The 19115-nt window shown below is 37.9% G+C and overlaps 2 protein-coding genes across 3 annotated transcripts in view; one reads left to right on the top strand and one right to left on the bottom strand.

Annotated features, from left to right (window-relative positions):
* Window positions 1-3513: 3513 nt before the first annotated feature.
* On the bottom strand, window positions 3514-10769 carry PlexB (plexin B). The gene has a single exon (XM_085955575.1). It carries the CDS (start codon window positions 10575-10577, stop codon window positions 4899-4901), a length of 5679 nt encoding a protein of 1892 aa, XP_085811701.1. The 5' UTR covers window positions 10578-10769; the 3' UTR covers window positions 3514-4898.
* Window positions 10770-11689: 920 nt separating this feature from the next.
* Nipped-A (Transcription-associated protein Nipped-A) overlaps window positions 11690-19115 on the top strand; it is a 49639-nt gene continuing 42213 nt past the window's right edge. For both annotated transcript variants that reach the window (XM_085955245.1, XM_085955244.1), the window contains exons 1-6: window positions 11690-12266; window positions 15108-15413; window positions 15695-15889; window positions 16484-16650; window positions 17277-17512; window positions 17599-17803. In XM_085955245.1, the coding sequence (XP_085811371.1) occupies window positions 12117-12266; window positions 15108-15413; window positions 15695-15889; window positions 16484-16650; window positions 17277-17512; window positions 17599-17803 (1259 nt within the window). In that variant the 5' untranslated portion in view covers window positions 11690-12116. The remainder of the gene's footprint in view (window positions 12267-15107; window positions 15414-15694; window positions 15890-16483; window positions 16651-17276; window positions 17513-17598; window positions 17804-19115) is intronic.

Here is a 19115-nt window from a genome sequence, read left to right as displayed (position 1 = left end):
AGTCTTGCCAGTTGTTTTATTAAAATGTGTTTATTATATTTTTATGCTGCCACACATCTACAGCTACACCCGCTTTTAAAAAAATATATCAACAGTACTAACGATGGGCGAGATTACGATATGATTCAAATAATTAGTAATCATCAAATAGCATCTAGTACTCAGTCGTGGTTGTAAGTAAATTATTAGCAGAGAAGCCCCAAGGGTAGCTGCCGCCCGGTGTCACGGGTGTACAAATGACCGCTCTTTATATAAAAACTGCGCACCGTCCAATCTCTGATAAAAACTAATTTTAACATGTATGTATTTTACCGCTCGCCGTGAAATTAAAATAAATTCTGTGCACAAAATTCGAGTGTAACGCAGAATGTTACCAACCGAGCGGCATAAAGCGTCAATGACACTGAGCTACTTTACGAGCTGCTAGTTGGCTAATTTACAATCTGCCTGTAAAGTCGCCCAGTGTCATCATTGAACAAGCAGATTGTAAACAATTTACCGAGAAAAGTTGAAAGCCGGTCAACTTTACACGCTACACGCCGGCGTGTGGGCCTACTGCGTCTGCGCAGTAGAGCGATGGTAGCGACCTCCTGGTAAAAAACGAACTATGTTCTGTCAATATTCGCTAGCTTGTTGGCTTCTCAGCGAATGGAAAGTTTTGTGTGTCATCATCAGCGCTCGAAATGGAAAAGTTTACGAACCGGAGCGCTCGACAAATTTTCTGAAGATATTTACATAGTCATTAAATCGTATGTGTATTTTATAAAAATAAGTGTGTCAGATTTTCTATTCTAAGGCTTATCTAGCTCAGACGGTCAACATATTTTTTCCACGAGACGGAGCGATAATTTTACAAATTTCACGAGCCGGAACGGCGCTCTGGTGCGTTCCGTTCCATTTCGAGCCCTGGTCATCATCACAATCGCAGTAGCTGAATCGCCCGCTTTTAAATTCGCCAACAAACAGCTCGTAAAGTAGCTCCATTTTGACCTACGTGGCGCATGTGGGCCTTTAAACTTCATGTAAGAACAGTCGGAAATAATAATGGTAACAATAATTTTTTTCGTAATTTGAGATTTTTTTAATTTTATAGATAGAATATGTTTTAATTTACTATAGTTTGGTAAATTATTGAAAAAACTAACCTAAGACCATCTGCAATTTGTATTCTTGGATCAATGAAAATAAATGAGTATGACTGACAAACTTTAGTATGCACTCTATAATGTTTGATCTCCACAGCCTATCTCCACCCTTCGCCACAGTAGGTAGGTATTATAAATTGCTGAAAACATAACAAAACGAATAAACTATCTGGTGACGTACATAACAACATAACCGTACAAAGTACAAGTAATCGGATAATAAATGTTTATCACATATCTATAAAAATAACTATAATAACGTCTTACATGGTTCCCGTTTTATTTAAATTTTAAAGAATTAAAATTGAATTTAAACAATTTTAAAGCTTACTGTTATGATTTATCTAAATCTATTTCGACCACTGCAACTTTTATGGTACCATCTTTGGAAAGTCGATGTTCTATATCTGATCAATATTTTCATTTTAAAATTATCAATGGTTTTGTTGACACGCCAAACCTACTCGAAATGGTGGGTTGCCATTGTCCATCAAGATTTATGTGAAACCAAACATTGTACCATGTCAGTCGTAGCGATTCTAATTATGCACAAAACTATTTTCTTCGGAGCTCTTGTTTAAATAATTATTATAAATGTATTTCTCCACCGTTGATCCTTTTAATAGTTCACCTGTTTCATTTAAACGCGCTATCTCCAAAATTTTGTATAAATAAATACTACTAATTTCATATTTATAATTAAGTAGATACATTAAATAGACTTATATAATATTATTTTTTTAATAATATATAATTTAATTAAGTATTCATTATTCTTCCTCATTTTTATTAGCTCGTATTCTTGTTTGTCCAAGATTTTTAACTAACTTCCCGACTAGCTAGACATTTGAAACTTTTAGAATAATATATCAGAACACGACAACAATGCATTCTTTTAATACTTTTGGCCATCTTTAGCGTTAAAAGTAATATTTTACTCACTATTATTGGTTGCTAAGTGGGTCCTAGCAACTAAATTATTTATGTATACGTGCGTTACTATGGAAATCAATAATATGAAATGTCAAAATGACATTTCTCTATTCTATAATATTTATTCAGTATTTCTATCAAGCACAAAAAAAAGTTTTTATTAATACATAGAATTGTCCAGTTTATATGATTCAGCAGAAAAGTTTAAAACGTGGGATATAAAAAGTTCTTTTTATCATGTAATTTTTTTTTTTCGACCATGTCCGATCCTAATAGGATCATTATGGGCCTCACAGAGTAGAGGTTTGTATTAACAGATTTTTGTTTTTTACGAGAAATGGATGTCAGCCAGTTGCTCAACCTATTAGGTGCATACTCTTGACTCACACACAAATTGAAAAACAATATGTGTACTCGCCAAACCCAGGATTCGAACCTGAGACCCACGTCGTGATAGTCCAACACTTAAGCCGCGCGGGTATTTATGGGTTCGTGGGTTTCTTTATATTTATGTTATTCTTACTCTTTATCTTGTTAGGCTTAACTATATTATAATTTATACATGGAAACTTTGCTGGTTGCAATAACTTTTCATTATTATATTTTAAATTTTTGTAATCAATATGTAACTGTTTGTTTCCTTAATAAATAAAATAAATTTATCCATATTGGCTACTTTCCTAGAAAGAATTTTTTATAAATTTTCGACAATAAACAGGCAAGTATCTACTATTATTATAGTCAAGTCAATAATTACCATGTAAACTGTAAACACAGTATAAAATGGACTTCAGACTTTTTTAATGAGAACTTACTGGATGTTAACCACTTGCTGCTTGATTTTCCGGATGAGATTTGAACCCAAGACTCATAATTCTATAAGCTGACACATTACCGCTCTGCTATCGTCGGTATCTACTATTATAGACGTCCCATTATAATATCATGACTGCAACATCTTCAAGCGATCTGCAGGACTAATTCCACATGGCTATTAATTCATATATACATCTAACCCTTACTCACTTCCATTCTTTACACTATAAACACTATAAAATCAGAGCCATGACACGTTGTTGTAACTCGTGAGATGACATATCATTGTGACTTACTACCGGAGTGAGTCAATAGTCTTCGAGAAATTAACGCTACTCTGATACCTGGCGTTAATCATTGGCCCCATACATAAATAAGTGTGTCCATCATAATAATATCTATAGTGAGCCGAGCGCATTGGGTGGTTCGCCGCGATGCGTGTATTGTGTATACGTCACAATTAAGTCATGTTGTCGGGATACTTCATGTCACGAGTTACAACATAGGGGCCTCAGTTCAAACTCTTTTTTAATGTGCTAGCTTTATTGCAATTATTGGGATAGAATTGGGGTCAATAAAAGACTTTCTCAGATAAATAATTATATTTCTAAAGCATTATTATAAAAAATTATCATACATATATTATAATATATGTGTACATGACGTGCACTTCATAAAATCCATTCACATTTTTCCCCTAACAAAAAATTATTATAATAAATAGGAATTGGTGGGTATTAATAATTATATTGAAATAATTAGAACAAATTAGTTTGCCGCAACTACAACCTCTGGCAGCACAATAAATTAAATAACGTGATTGCACATGATAAGAAAGCAGTACACTTATACTTCGCTATACGGGCTATTTTAATTATGGCACAATTTCGATTTATAGCCAAGAAATACTAGATATATCTTCTAAATTGGGAAAAACTATTCTGTCAGTGCAAATTTAAGTACGCCAAGAAACACAAAATTAATGGGAACTAGCTCACCTTATTTGTTGTGGTATAACAATACATATTTTTTTTAGGAAAAAGCAATAATTGGAGAATTATTTGGACCAGATTCAGAACAGTAACTAGTCTCATTTTGAACAAGATGATGATAACATCCTACTTCAAATTAATCCCGAATAAGAATGCATTTATTTTTGTATTGGAAATGTCGAAATGATTAGTTAAACGGCTTTGTACTTTGCAGCAAACTTTCTAAGATCTTATCTCGGCGGTAAAGCGAGGTATTAGTTTCCTTATAATTTTTCCATGGGTCAATAATTAATGTATTATTCGGAATGCACACCATGCACCATTATTAAATTTATCATCTTATATCTATAATATCAGCTCAGAGATTTACAATTACTATAACCTATTAGTTAAGTCAGTGAACAATTATTTATAAATTGAATAGGTATGTTTTATGACACGCATACCTGATAGCACACATAGCATGATAATAATATGCTATTTATAATTCAGTAAGAAAAATTTGGTTAACCAAAATATTAATCACAAACTTCGAGTTCCATGGCAAGGTAGCGATAAATAAAGCAAACTGAACACACAAATGACCATCACAGAATTTAAATATTATAGTACTGAGTCATTTACCTAATTTACAGTTATCAATATCATGTATGTGTGAGTATCGAGGTACCCTTCTGTGTATACTATCTGTATACAAAATATACTTAAAAATATACTATAATTAAAATAAAAATTCATAATACTTTCATATCGGGAGTATGAAAAAAAATACCGCTCGATAGCAAATAAATTCTTACACAAATAGTACGTAATTAATTTATAAATTTTATAAATCTTAAAAACTACACGATCTCATAAAAAAAAAACATAAAAAAAACATCACAATTTGTCATGGAGGTAAAAAAATCATCGATCTTGCATACAAAAAAGTTCACAGAGACGTCCTCGTACCGAAACACGACCGCGGATATTTTTATCATTTAAACACTTCATCGGAAGGGGGCGGGAGGCGTCAGCAGACCGAGGTGGGTTCTCCCTCCAGAGTGCAGGCCACGGTGTCGAGTTTATGAGCTAAATGCATCTTACTAAGATAAGGGTCCTTTTCCAGTCCGGCGATCACTTGATCTCTATACTTATTAACATAGATATATAATTCTTTTAAAGCTGACACCGTGTCGAATTCGTTCACCTGCTGGACAGACAGTTGCTGCATAGACGTACTCATCTCTTGGTCGGTGATCTGCGGCAGATTGGACACGGCTTGGTAAAACTGGAAAACCATATCTCTATAGACGGGAATGTCTTTGGCGAACAGCAACTTGTTAGATGGGGAATCTTTACAGAGACGATGCTCCGTCATGGAGCACGCGTCCATGAATGTCTGCGCTATCACCGACAGGCAAGAGTCCACGGTCATAGTTTTGTTAATGTCGAAAATGAAATCGGGGTTTTTTATGAGGTTCACCCAGAATCTCAACGGAAGGCTGTTGGATTTCCAAGCGTGGACCACTTCGGGATTGGCGATGCCATGCATCCGAGCCGCTTCGTCGAACAAGTCGAACAGCCACTTGACGGCCGGGGGTAGGATCTCGTTCACCGTCAGTATTGTGCTGAAAAAATCATCTACGAATTTGTTTATTGTCCCTTTAGTCGAGAGAAGTCTGGTCAAGAATATTTCAGGTATGGCTTTGTGCGTGTGCTCGGACGTTTTGCTGGCATAGTGCTGGTAATCTAACGGCTTCACCAAGTGGTAGATGTGTGAATTGGAATCAGCATCCATGTCACCGTTGATGATGCGCAGATGAGAATTAGAACAGTACATTCCAGTGCAATTTCGGCAAGGCTGTTTATAACTCGCGTTGAAACTGTCATTTTGCCTGGGAATCAGGGACATGATAGCTGATTCTTTAACGCCGTAGTGAGATAAAGAATTAAGTTTTTTCCACCCATTAACGGTTTTCGTAGTGAGATCTTCGTCTTGCAAAATTAAATGACCGCCTCTACCGTGGCGCCATTCCAAGTCTACCTCGTGGACGGACGGTCGCATGGAAAATGGAGTGTTTTTACACAGCGCATCTAATATTTTTGATTTAACTTGACAGATGGAATCGCAGTCCAACACTTTGCACTGGACCTTCTCGTCGAGGTCGTCCTGGAGAATGTGCAGAGTCACTGTCTGATGGTCGATCTGCTCTTTGAGCAGTCTCTCTTCCGACAGACAGTATCGAGCCTCGTGGGTGATGGCGTCCACCAGACCTTTTTCCACTTGATGTTTGATGGCTTTGAATAATAAAAATAGAGATGAGCCCGCATAGTCTTTCAGGTAATAATACATGCAGAGCGCCATCCAATTAGTCAACATTTTTTCTACGACGCTTTCCGTGCGACGCAACATTAACTGTGGATGCTTCGTGCAGACCGACTTGTCAATCAGGCGTAGAAGTAAGCATTTCAAAATATCAGTAGCATACTCCATCTTACCCATCAGCACCACCATTAAGAGGGAAGCGACATTCACTTTGTCCCTTATGTTGAAAGATTTCTGTGCCTCCAGTGTATCTATGAACGACAACAGAAAGTACTTGTTGTTAATAAGCTGCTCAAACTGCAGCATGGCGGCATCGTAATTGGTACGAGGCCCGTTGATCAGAGACTTTTGAATGTTTAATATGGGATGATCGGACACACCTGGGAAGAACACATTCATGACGTAGTTCACATGGTCCAACGTAGGGATTCCAGAGTTCTCCAGGTCCGCAGCCAAATCTGACATATCCGTCTGGAGTTCGGCGAAAGCCTGCTTGCACTCCAGTCGTACGTTGCTCTCCAGAGTATCCATTTGGATCTGTATTCTTTTATATTCTCGTTCAGCTTTGGTGCTTTTCCGGCGGTACACGACCAGAACTATCATGAATATAAAAACTAAAAAGAATGTTCCGGCTGCAATGCCAGCAATAGCTTCGGGAGGGAAGTTGTAATTCTTCATGACCTCATAGCGTAAGTAACCCAAGGGGAACTTTAACGATTTGCCTATCTTGATTACCACCAGCGGCAAATTGACTTCTTTGATTTGAATGCCGTTCTCGTCAGTATTAGCAGGCTGCATCTCCGGTGGTGTGCAGACCAGTTGCGACTTGGTGAGACTTGTCAAATTGCAAGACCTGACGCCGATGGTGACCGTCACGTCTGATTCGTCGCTGGCGCGGTTTAAGTTTTCCCCCTCTATCACAAGAGTGTCTCCCTTATAAGACTTGATTTTGTTAGGAAACATGTTGACTTGGGGATCTTCGACATAGACCATTTGGGTCCGGAGAGAGTGGAAGTACTTCTCGAGATCCTGCATGGACTCCACTGAGTCCATGACAAAACCTATCCGCATGGTCATGGGGAGTTTTACCGTGGACGACTGCATTATCTCCCCGAACTTATGATTGACTGCGGGGCTAGGGCACTCCATTTGGTTGGGATTAAGAACTGTGCAGACCGTTCGGTTCACCGCCGTCGCTTCGTCACCGTAGAAAACGTTCATCTCCGGCTTTTGAATAGTGTGCAAATTAGTCCCGTGGATTGTGATCATCCTTCCTCCGGACGCGAAACTCTTCAGAGGTTTTATTTCCATTATTGTGGGATCCACGGTGTAGTTAAAGAGGTTTCGGAATAGTGTGCGATTGGCATTGTCTATGGATATGGTAAGTGTTCGGACGATCCGGGGGACGCTGGACTTGGAAGTCACGCAGATGAGTCGGCTGTTGGACGTCTGCGTACCGTTCACATGGCATGCCAGCTCATCGAGGTAGGCTGATATCCGCGACCCAATGTTCAGATGCTCTCCGGCGATGGCTAGCTGTGTGCCTCCAGAGACAGGGCCAACGGACGGGTATATCCCCTGCAGCTTAATGTCTTTGTAACTGTACTGCACAGATGATTTGGTGTAACCCGCATCATTGCCAACTATGACGGGGGCAACAACAGACTCATTAGACGCCCCTGTCCGGCATGTGATGCTCACGGATACTTCAAAATCGACAATCTCGCAAGGGACGTCCCCGATGCGTACCTTCCCTGTCACCTCTTCCTCCTTGAGGCCTAGGTTGCTTCCTTCAATGGTGACGAGGGTTCCGCCTTCGATGGGGCCGCTCAGAGGCTTGATCATGTCAATGCGTGGACGGGGACACTCAGCGACTGGAGTCTCCAGGCAGGACTCTCCGTAAGAGCAAGAGTTGCCGCACCAGGTACACTGGTACACACTGTTTCTGGTGATGCACAATGAACAGTCTGAGTGTTCGCGGTGAGACCCTAAAATTTCACATTTGTAAAGTGTTATCTTGATTGTGTCTATATAATGTTTGTGGTTCCACACGACCTTGACACTGATATTGTACTCTCCGACGTTCTCTTCATACGAATATGTGGTCTTGTCGCAGACTATGAAGCGATTCCCATCCACTCTCGCTGGCACGATCATCTTGGCAGCCTCGATGCTCACCACGCACTGGAAGCCCGTGTGGCCAGCCTGGAGGTGCGGTAAGTTCTCCACCTCCAAGACCAGCTCCTTAGGAACATTATTGGGGAGGAGCTTCCGCTGGGGAAAGTGACGGATGCGCGGGCAATGCCCTGCGCCGTGATTTAGCAACCTGCCAGGGTTATTCTCACCACTTATCACCGTCCTCTGGCAAACAGACGAATTATGAGTACATCTGTTATCGTACACGCACCAGTTGCAGGCCCATGGACTGTTTACACATTTGGCACACGTCATATGCACAGAGCAGTCGAAAAACGAGAAGCTCCTCGACACAAAGTCCTTGTTAGTCTCTGACGAGTGAACAGACAGTGGAACAAATATATGATCCTCCGCGCCAGGGATGTCTGGGCGGTGGTGGACTGTCGGAGTCGGGCAGGCCAAGCCACTGGCGGTGACTGCGGCATCGATGGGAGGGGCAGTACCGAACACGCACTTGTACTTGGCTCCGGATGGCAGCTCCGGCAGGGTGCGGATGGTCAACTGGACGGTGGCCATTTCACTGATGGGTATTCTGTCGGGCACCACCTGCTCGAAGTCTATACACTGCTGGCCAGTATACTGCGAGAGCCACCTCGGAGCGCTGTGAGTGCCCTTTTGGCATGCGCTCTGGACAGTGCATCGTTTTTCCAACGAACACCAGCCACAGTGAGGATCGTTTGACTCCAAGCATGCCGAGCAGTCAGTAAAACCAGAGCAGTGCTCCACCGGCAGGGAGAATATTGTGTGCCTCGACAGCACGTAGAGATTATTTTTGTTCGGTGAGAACGTAGTGTCGGGCAGAACAGAGTGCCCCGATCCGAGAGCGATCTCTCCGTACTCTACTGTCTTGGAGTTGCTCAGGACAATTTTCTTTAACGTTCCATTTCTAGTGCCGAGAAATCCGACGGTGTGAGCTCCTGTTAATCCCATCGTGACCGAAGTGACGTAAGTATCATTGTACTGGGCGACCGACGTAGATATTATGGGATATGTTCCGCTTATCTTCAGGCCTACCTGGCAGAAGTTTAAAATGTTTCCTGTTGTGCCCGCGCTGGGGCAAACTCCGTAGTCAATCATTCCCGACACATACCCCATGTTTCTGGATTTCGTGCTTCCATTGAAGCACATGTGAATGTTTTCGTCGAACTTAGCTTCGATATCTGAGAGTGAAAAAATACAGATGGCGGAATTCGAGAGCGGATCGTTGGTGATGCCCCGCGACGGGCTGAATGCGGCAACCAGAATAGGATCTTTTGCTTCGATACCCATCTCTGCTGCCAAATTCGATCCCGCGAAAGCGACCTTCGCGTCTTGGATGAGATTGTAGTTTATAAATTCTTTTTTACCAGGAATTGGTACCAGGCACTGCAACGTCACCTCCGTATAACTATTGTAATTATCGTCGTTGACGCACGTTCTCGCTAGGCGTGACACGTATCCCTGCTCCTCGTTTCCGGGCAAATGAGACTGCTTCTGAATGATGACAAAGTAAGCATAATCGCTCGCATTGAAACCGTAAACATATTGCACTAGAAAATTGTCTCTGTATTTAACGTCGATTTGAATCAGCGATTGTTTGGAGAATGAATATTCCGCTATATCTAAGGTGTACAAGTTTCGGCTCGCAATCGCGGGGACGTCGTGGCGGTATTCTCCGTTGTTGGTGAAAGTCGTCCCGACATACAGAACGTTGGGCCTGTCCCATGTGTTGTAGCGCTCCGGCCCGATGTACGCGAACGTCGAAGCGTCTTCGCTGTTCGCGGCGACGCTGATCGGTACGAAATCCGGCTTGGCCGATATGTCTGTCAGTTTATATTTCTCGCAGGCTCCCTGTTTGACAGAACCGCACGCGATCAACACTTTGGATTCCTGATCGATTACTAGGACTTTATTTATATTATTAGTTAAAGTTTTCTGAATCTCCGGTTGATTGCATCCACTCGCATGACACATAGGATTGTCGTGCACGGGTCCAGTGATGACTACGTGTTCTATGTGAAGGTCCGGAGACAGCTGAAGCAACTGATTGGCAGCGCCAGCGTACACTTGGCCCGTCACCTTGTCCAGAGCCAAGTGCGTGAATCGAATCGTCTTATTCGGCGTCGGCGGGTATCGTCCTATGATATTTTGTGCGGAAACTCCAACCAGAAGGAGCCAGAGCACCCCAGCGACTTTAGCCCTTCCCATGATTATTATGCCATCGTTTGTTTTTGAGAGCTCAATTTCAACTCGAAAGAAGAACTTTTGTTATTTCAACATTTCCGAGTAGACTTTCAACCCATAGTCGCACTGATTATCGAAAATTTACCCGAACAACACATTAGAATTAGAAAATCAAGTGTAAATAAGTACGACACTCAGCCCCCCGACTACAACAAAACCATCTTGAAAACCTTAAAAATGGTTGACAAATATGTTAGAGAGAGATGTATGCAATTGATTGTGTATATTGTTAAAATACACGAAACTTGGGAAAAGATACAAATATTCGCGTATAATAATTATTTAGAAAGAAAAAAGTTATCAGACATCATATAAAATGAAATTTCCTAATTACTTTTTGATTTTGTGGTTAATAATTTAAGAAAAAACATTAAAATTGACATTAATTAAGACATGACAAAGCTATTGCTGTCTCACTTTACATAGCATTTACATTTTACATTCAGCCAGCAAGGCCAAGGACTCGTCGAAGGGAGCTTTATTTTGATGTAAAAAAGTAAAAGCCATAAAGAAAGCTTATTCCTCCTATGTGTTGCCGTACTACTTTTTATTTTGTCAGAAAACAAAAATAAACTGGGAAACGTTCTGTGTTGTTTTCCAATTCACGGTGGACAATAATTAATTATTGGTCATCCAACCTCCAGACAATCGATCGCCATGAAAATTGACCGTATGGAAATTTACCGTGTGGATATTTCCCCGCGGAAATATTTTGAAGGTTAGGGAATTATTTCCCCCATTTTAAATAAATCTGAATATTTACACAGATTCCAGGAAGGTCAAAGTACAGTCAGTAATATTAAATGATGCTTTTTTTTACCATAGAATTAAATATAAAAGTAAATTTCATCCACGCGATTAAGCGTCTGAGACTGGTTCGAAAGATGAATGGTTCATCAGAATTATTTTATTGTTTACGCCGATGAATTTTCGTGATTTCAAGTAAACACTTACAGGTAGGTACTAATTTTTGGAATTCTTTTTGGATTTCTACGATTTTAAAACTGGATTTTAGAAAACTCGCAATATGCTTATGCTAGCAACACGACGATATGTTTATTATTGTTTATGGCAAAATTTTGTGCCTCCTGTTCTATTCTGCCAAGAATTTTGGTGAAATAAGTATTAGTTGATTTAAAACTACACATTTAAACAACAGTTCAATAATTAAAACACATGATTATGAAAATCAGTTCAATTCATAGTTTAGAACTCCACATAATTCAGCGAATAAACCCGAGTCATGTCTGTGACAAATAATAGTGTTCTTAAATTTTGTCAACCGGCCGCATAAAAATATAACCTGCATTCTCATGAATGTATTTGAAAACAGTGGTTCTGAAACAATATGTATGTGCTTTCTAAATACGTTCACCATGATTTTACAAGTGTTCCACAATGTTTACTGCCTGTAAATGAGGTTGTGATGGATTTGTTTGTGTTTAAAAGTTGTATTTTCGGTAATTTTGCCACTGTGTAGGTAAAAAAAGCAACAACGGAATAATGATGGGGCCGCCGCCAGTTTCTGGTGTTCCGGGAGATCCGTTGACACAAATGAATACATATCGTAGCTATGTTACGATGCTTGCTGACCCTGGAGCTAAAGACGAGATCAAACTCAAGGCTGCACAGGAATTAAGCGAAAATTTTGAGGTTTTTTTAATTATAATTATTATCATAATATATTTTAACGTTTGTACCGACACTTTTCGACTTTAATATGAAATAATGGCTCTTAACTTCATTAATAGTTACTATAATATAATAATAATAATTTTGTTATTGTTATCTATGTAAAAATGCCGACTGCCACCGTAAACAAAAATCTATCATTGCAAAATGATGTCATATCACTAATCCAACTTTACGTTTAGAATTTAGGGTCCTTTAGCCATTTTTTGGTTTTGGAAATTGTAGATTAAGTTGCAGGCGTAATTTGCAAAATATTTTCGATAATACATATAGAAGGTATATCATGGGATGCGATGCATGTGTAGTGGGCCTAGTGGCGTTTCTAGGCATTGTTGAAAACAAGAAAGAACTGCTGAACTGGCTAAGAGAACATGGTGTGTTAATGACGGGACAAATTTGTCCTAAGTGTGGAAACAATTGTTTGTTGAATCGTGATTTAACGTATGTCTGTGGAAAGACATTTATCAAAAGAGCTGGGAAACGTGTGAAAAAGGGTAGATGCAGCTTATGTGTGTCTGCTCGTAAGAATACCTTTTTTTGGCAAGCACATCGCTCCTTGGAAGATATGTGCAAATTAATATTATTTTGGGCTGTATTGCGTCCACCACATACTTCTTTTATTAAGGCCGAGTTAGGAATGAACTCACACTCTATAGTGGAATGGTCTTCATTTTGCCGAGAAGTGTGTGTTGATCGGTGTTACAGAAGGACATGCATGCCAACCGATTTTTTTTTATTAAACATTTTCAACTACCGTTTTCAAATTTTTGCATACCTACCACTGTTATAACAGAGGAATAAGTCACCCACTAGCCTTTTCTAATTGTTAATTTTATGTTATATAAATATTGAGTCTTAGTGTGTGGCGTCAGTGCCAACGTTCGGCGCAGCGTTGAGCATTTTGCGCAACTCAAACGTATAACCGTGTGTGAAAATGTTCGTAGACAATGTCTTTTTTTGGTTATACAGTTATACGTTTGAGTTGCGCAAAACGCTCAACGCTGCACCGAACGCTGCCACTCGGGACATACACTTACAAATCCTCTATGATTTTTTGAGTGCGATTCACTGCTTTGATTCTGCGTTTAGAAGTTAAATTCGTGCGCCGCAAGCTGTTTCCAAAAAAAATAATCTAATTCTATTGCACGATGGGTAAGAATACTTCGATCACTGTTTTCTTCAGACGATAATAAAATTTAAACTTAAACTGTCCTTTCCCTATCGCAGACATTACGCATGCAGCTCGAAAGTTTTAAAAAGCTCTCGATTGTGTTTCTCTGGGCAAGATTGTCGATTGCCTTCCTCTATTGGCAATTAAGGGCGCAGGGAAACAAAAAAAATAGAACTACTGAATTATAGTACAAGCATTCCCCGAGATTTACAATGGTATGCACAACATTGCCTATTGATATGTATACCAACTATTTTATAGTGCATCTAAAGATAGTTAAGACAGAAAAAATTGGAGGTGTCGGAGTAACAGAGGCTAAAATCGAAGGAAAAAAATACAATAAGAGAAGAGTGATTGAAGGGAAATGGGTGTTTTGTGGCTTCGAGCAAGAATCAAATAAGTTGTTTGTTTGTGTTGTCCAAAATAGGACAAAAGAGTCGCTATTGAAGGTTATCGCGGAATATATATTACCTGGGACCACGCTAGTTTCTAATTGTTGGAAAACCTACAACTGTCTCGGCGATGAGGGCTATCGACAGTTGAACATCAATCATAGTGTGAATTTTGTTCACTCATCTGGTGAACACGCACTAAACACTCAACGGTATTGGATGGATGTCTGTCGTAGCATCCCCGTATATGGAAATATTGAAACACAATGAAGGATATTTGTGTGAGTTCCTTTGGAAAAGGTCGGTTCCTAATAATCAAGAGAGGGTCCATTCATTTTACAAGATGATCGCTAGCACATATGACCCGTATGTGGATTATGTGGTTCTGGTTCAAGTTCCAGTAATTATTCCAATTAGGTATGTCTATTCTTTTTTCTCCATTTAGTGTAGCCCTAATCCCTGAATTCAAGAAATTTTGGAATTTACTGTGGAAAGTAAAAAAAAATTAATCTATCATCCCAACCTAACCTATAGGTTGAAAGACAAAGATAGTCTGAAACCGTTAGTTTCTCTCTGGTGGTGACGACTTTAACCACACATTTCTGTCTTCTGTTGGTGCGTGTGTATTAATATTGTTGTGTTAAAGAGTTTTCCTTTGATTGTTCATATTTTCTCGTTATGGGGTTTAAAGTCGACGACAGCCCCTTTCACTTTATCGCTTACCAGGATGCCTCTCTTGTTCCAAATATTTGTTGTCCGTCTCTTTTACCACCGCTATAAATGGTAAAGCTATTGAAACAAATATATTTGAAATAGGCCAGTTGGTTTCCTTATACTGCTGCAATGTCAACATAAGTTTTTAAAGTATCCGAGTAAGTATTGTCAAGGCTGCGTTAAGGCTCTGTTAACCTTTCGTACATTCCAAGTTATGGTTATCGTGCCCTTTTTTCTTTGTTGTCTTTTTAGGATCAATCCTTTCCGAGGTTGGTGTTGAGGTTTCTTAACAAACTGCAAACCGGAAAATCATGATAATCGAGAGTGCCGTATTTACAAGACTCTCCCAAAAATTAAAATACCATCTATTTTAGAAAAATCCCTATCAATGTAATGAAAACACTATATTGACTTTTTTATGAATAATAAGAATGTTATAAGTACCCAAGTACTTAATTAATATATTCTTAAATATTATGTTCATTGTTTATAGGTACTTATATATATATATATATTTTTTTATAGGTTATTATAAATTCAGCACAGTATCCGCAGTTTTTGGACCATTCTCTCAAAATATTTTTAAAAATACTTCAAGATGGAGAGCCTCATTTCATATCCGAGTACAACATACAGCAAGTGCGGAAGCTTATTCTAGAAATTATCCACCGGTTACCAATTAGTGAGATACTTAGGCCTTATGTAAAAAATATTTTAATATTGATGTTGAAACTGATGGAAATAGAAAACGAAGAAAATGTCCTGGTGTGCTTGAAGATTTTTATGGAAATGCACAAAACGTATAGGCCTGCTTACAATCCGGAGGTTGACGTAAGTAACTGCCTTTTATTTATCTTTATTATAACCTATTGCCAATTGGATGGGTGCCATACGAATGAATGAAATGTGTGAGTAAATATACAGCAAGATAGACAAGCATGTCTAATATAAAATATAAACCTATCTATATAATAATAAAAAATATTTATTGAAAACATGAATTAAAGAAATCCTCCGTTCAAAAATAAATCAAATATCCCGGATATACCTTTGATATTCACCCTCTGAGCACATATTTGAATTTTAAACAATTTATGTGGATTGTTTCACAGATTCACAAATTTCTTCAATGGGTGAAAGGTATTTATTCGGATTTACCCAATCAGTTGCCGAAGATATTTGAGCCACGTGCAACATTACGGGTAAAAGACTTATCTGAGGTTAATATAGAACAACTTCTTTTGGAAACTTACACCGTCACTCCAATACATACGGAGAAAAAATTGGTGGACGGGACAGTAGTGACGGTAAGTCATTTTTCTTCCTTCTATCAAACTCTAATATTCTAATTTACTGAAATATCACAATATCTAATAATTTTTTCCACTGATAGTCCACACTATACATTATCTTCTGATTTATTAAAAAAACAATCAACCCGGTATAGCCTCGTAAAAATTATCCTCAAAGAATATGATATCTTTGATGACCACCATCTTTCCATCTTCATATTCCGCCATTTTGAGACAATCATCAAAAAACATCAAGTAGGTATATTTAGAACTACACATTGAATGTTTTCTTTTTGCAAACATCCGTAAATAATTAGAAAATGCGAATAGCGAAGTAAAATGTCCTTAATGTCATTAAAATTAATAAAAAGTCTTGTTCAATGTTAGTCATAAAATATTAAAAATGGTGACTGCTGACTTTGCAATCAACCTCTGGAATTATTCTACTTAACTAACAAACAGAGCTGGATTTGATATTTTGTAAATATACATACGATGGAAAAGTACTAGAATCAAGAAAAGTAAAAATGGAGGTTATCTATATTGAAATCTGAATCTGAAAAAATATCTACTTTATTGTAAAATTAATAATTTGTGTTATTTTTCCAGTATAATCTTATACCGAAGTCTGTACTTTCATTGAAAGTCTTACAAGAGTTACCCATCATTGTAGTGCTTATGTATCAGCTGTACAAACAAAATGTCCACCACGAGGTTGGCAATTTTATACCATTGATCATGGAAACCATTACTCTACAACCGGCAGCTTTGCATAGGTAATTTATTTATCATTTATTTTGATGCCTTAGACCAGGTGTTCATTTAAGGCCACATGCAGAGATATCATTGTTAAGTTATTTTACTAATAAATGCTTCACTTGCTTTGCAATGAACCCATTAAGGGGGAGGGTTGTACCTACAGAGGCACCTAGCGGAAAAATATGAAGCTTGCAATTTGAGACATTTTTTTGATAATTTACTATTTCAACTGTTAATAAATATGTATCTGAAAACATTAAAAAGAATTTCAGAAGAAGTCAAAGATAAACTTACAATTATTGTAAAAAAAAATGTTAACGTTATTATTACACTATATTTTATGGTCATATTTATTATTAAAATATAGTTTATTAAGTTTTAAATTTTTTGTCATGTAGATTTTTGACTAATTTATCGTTTTAATATTTTTATATTTATTTTAAAAAACATCAATTTTAAACTTGAAATCCTTTATAACATAATATAGTCTTGAGATTCCTTCAGATGTTTTCATTTGTACACCTTAAAAATCAGTACCTACTTTAGAATTCCTCAAGATTTTAATAAAAATATTTCTACCATAACGAATTTTTTTGCATGGATTGTGGATAATATGCATCATTAACACCTTTCCTGTTTTTAGACAATCTGCGACATTCAACAAAGAGGTGTTTGTGGACTTTATTGGCGCACAAATAAAAACCCTATCCTTTTTGGCGTATATTATACGTGTCTACCAAGAAGTTGTTGCAAATCATGCTGTCCTTATGGTGAAAGGGATCATTGGTCTGCTTACTCTGTGTCCACCAGAAGTGGCGCACTCTCGGAAAGAACTGATCATCGCAACTAGACACATTCTGGCCACAGATCTGCGGACAAGTATGATTCTTATACTGACTATTTGTATCAAATATGATATTGTTAGCGATGCACTTATCAATATCATTTGTTTTTTTTATTATTAGAGTTCGTTCCGTACATGGAAAGACTGTTTGATGAGGAAGTGCTTTTGGGCGGAGGATGGACCGTCCATGAATCTCTGCGGCCCATAGCTTATTCCACTCTGGCTGACCTGGTGCACCATGTTCGGCAACTTCTGCCCCTCTCTGATTTGGCCAGAGCTGCTCATCTATTTTCGAAGAATGTGCACGATGAATCTTTGCCTACCGGGTAAAACAATATTCTTTCATAACTAACCTTAAGGCGAATTCTTTGGCTCAATGTACGATAAAATGTGACTTCAACGCCATCTACAGGCAACTACCATGAATTTCTAAAAATGTGTTACTAAAAACTTTGGTCGATCGCAACAAGATGGCAATAAAATTTAAAATAAAACATTGAGTGTAGCCACATATTAAAAATCATAAGCTTGAGAAAAATGCATTTACATTTATTATATATTTACTTACCTATGTAAAAATATTTACAATTAATATTAACCCCATAAAATATTTACAATTCTGACATGTCTATTTGATTTGATTTAAAGTGTTTATGATTTTTTCATTTTGTTTACCGTAGTTTTTATCCCACTGGCAATAAAAGGGTAACCTGTCCAGTCAATGAACCAGATTTTTTTACGTTGTCAATACTAATATAAATAATAATATGTTTCTACAGTAAAGTTCATTTATAGTAGTAAATCAACATTTAAGTTCAAATGTTTTTTAAGATTGAGTTTAATCTTGAAAAATTGACAATTATATCGAATTTCTAGAGGTGGAACATAAAAAGGAAATTAAATGAATAGCAAAACAAATGCCATTCGAATTATTATTAAACAAAATAAGGAATATACAGTCGAACTTGGTTATTACGAGGAAGATTGGACCGGCTGAATTTGCTCGTTATAAGCGGTACTCGTTATATCAGAGAATTGGTATTTTTATTGTCTGCGAAAACAACAATTAGACACTTAACTATTGTCATAAACGTAATCCGTCCCCGGCGGCATCCTGTCCGATCGGATTTCATTGCTTAGGATCGCAATATTTTTAAGCGATCGACACATAACAGTATTTTAGCTCTGTATATCCGATAAGTTTCTCGTTATAACAGTGAATAAAAAGGAGAAATTATGGAGAAAATCATATACCAAATGTCAACGAATGTTTACTCATTACATCTGAGATCTGGCTATGTCCGAGATTGTAATAACCGAGTTCGACTGTAGTTATAATTATGACATAGTCGATATAGACATCCCAATTCGTTTCGTTTCAACCATGTCCGATCCTAATGGGATCATATGGGCCTCCACAGAGTGGAAGGTTTGTATTAACTAATCACGACAGACACGCAACGAATTGAATAAAAAAGAAGTTAGAAGTAAGAAAAAACGTAAATAAACATGAGAACAAATCTTGATAAGTAAACCCAAGGACAAAATAAGTGACAAATTAAAAAAAAAATGTAAAACATAAGAAAAAAATTTAGAATTTGAGGTAAGTGTAACTCTGGATTACATAATATGGTTGCT

This window comes from Rhyacophila brunnea, unplaced genomic scaffold (assembly GCF_057557595.1).
Source record: "Rhyacophila brunnea isolate RB1 unplaced genomic scaffold, BYU_Rbru_1.0 scaffold_5, whole genome shotgun sequence".
Taxonomy (NCBI): Eukaryota; Metazoa; Arthropoda; class Insecta; order Trichoptera; family Rhyacophilidae; genus Rhyacophila; species Rhyacophila brunnea.
Note: the sequence above shows the minus strand (reverse complement) of the source record. Positions and strands in the feature narration are given on the sequence as shown.

What these genes read in the sequence shown, in the direction of transcription:
- PlexB (XM_085955575.1), bottom strand. Translation starts at nt 10,577, where the DNA reads ATGGGAAGGGCTAAAGTCGCTGGGGTGCTCTGGCTCCTTCTGGTTGGA.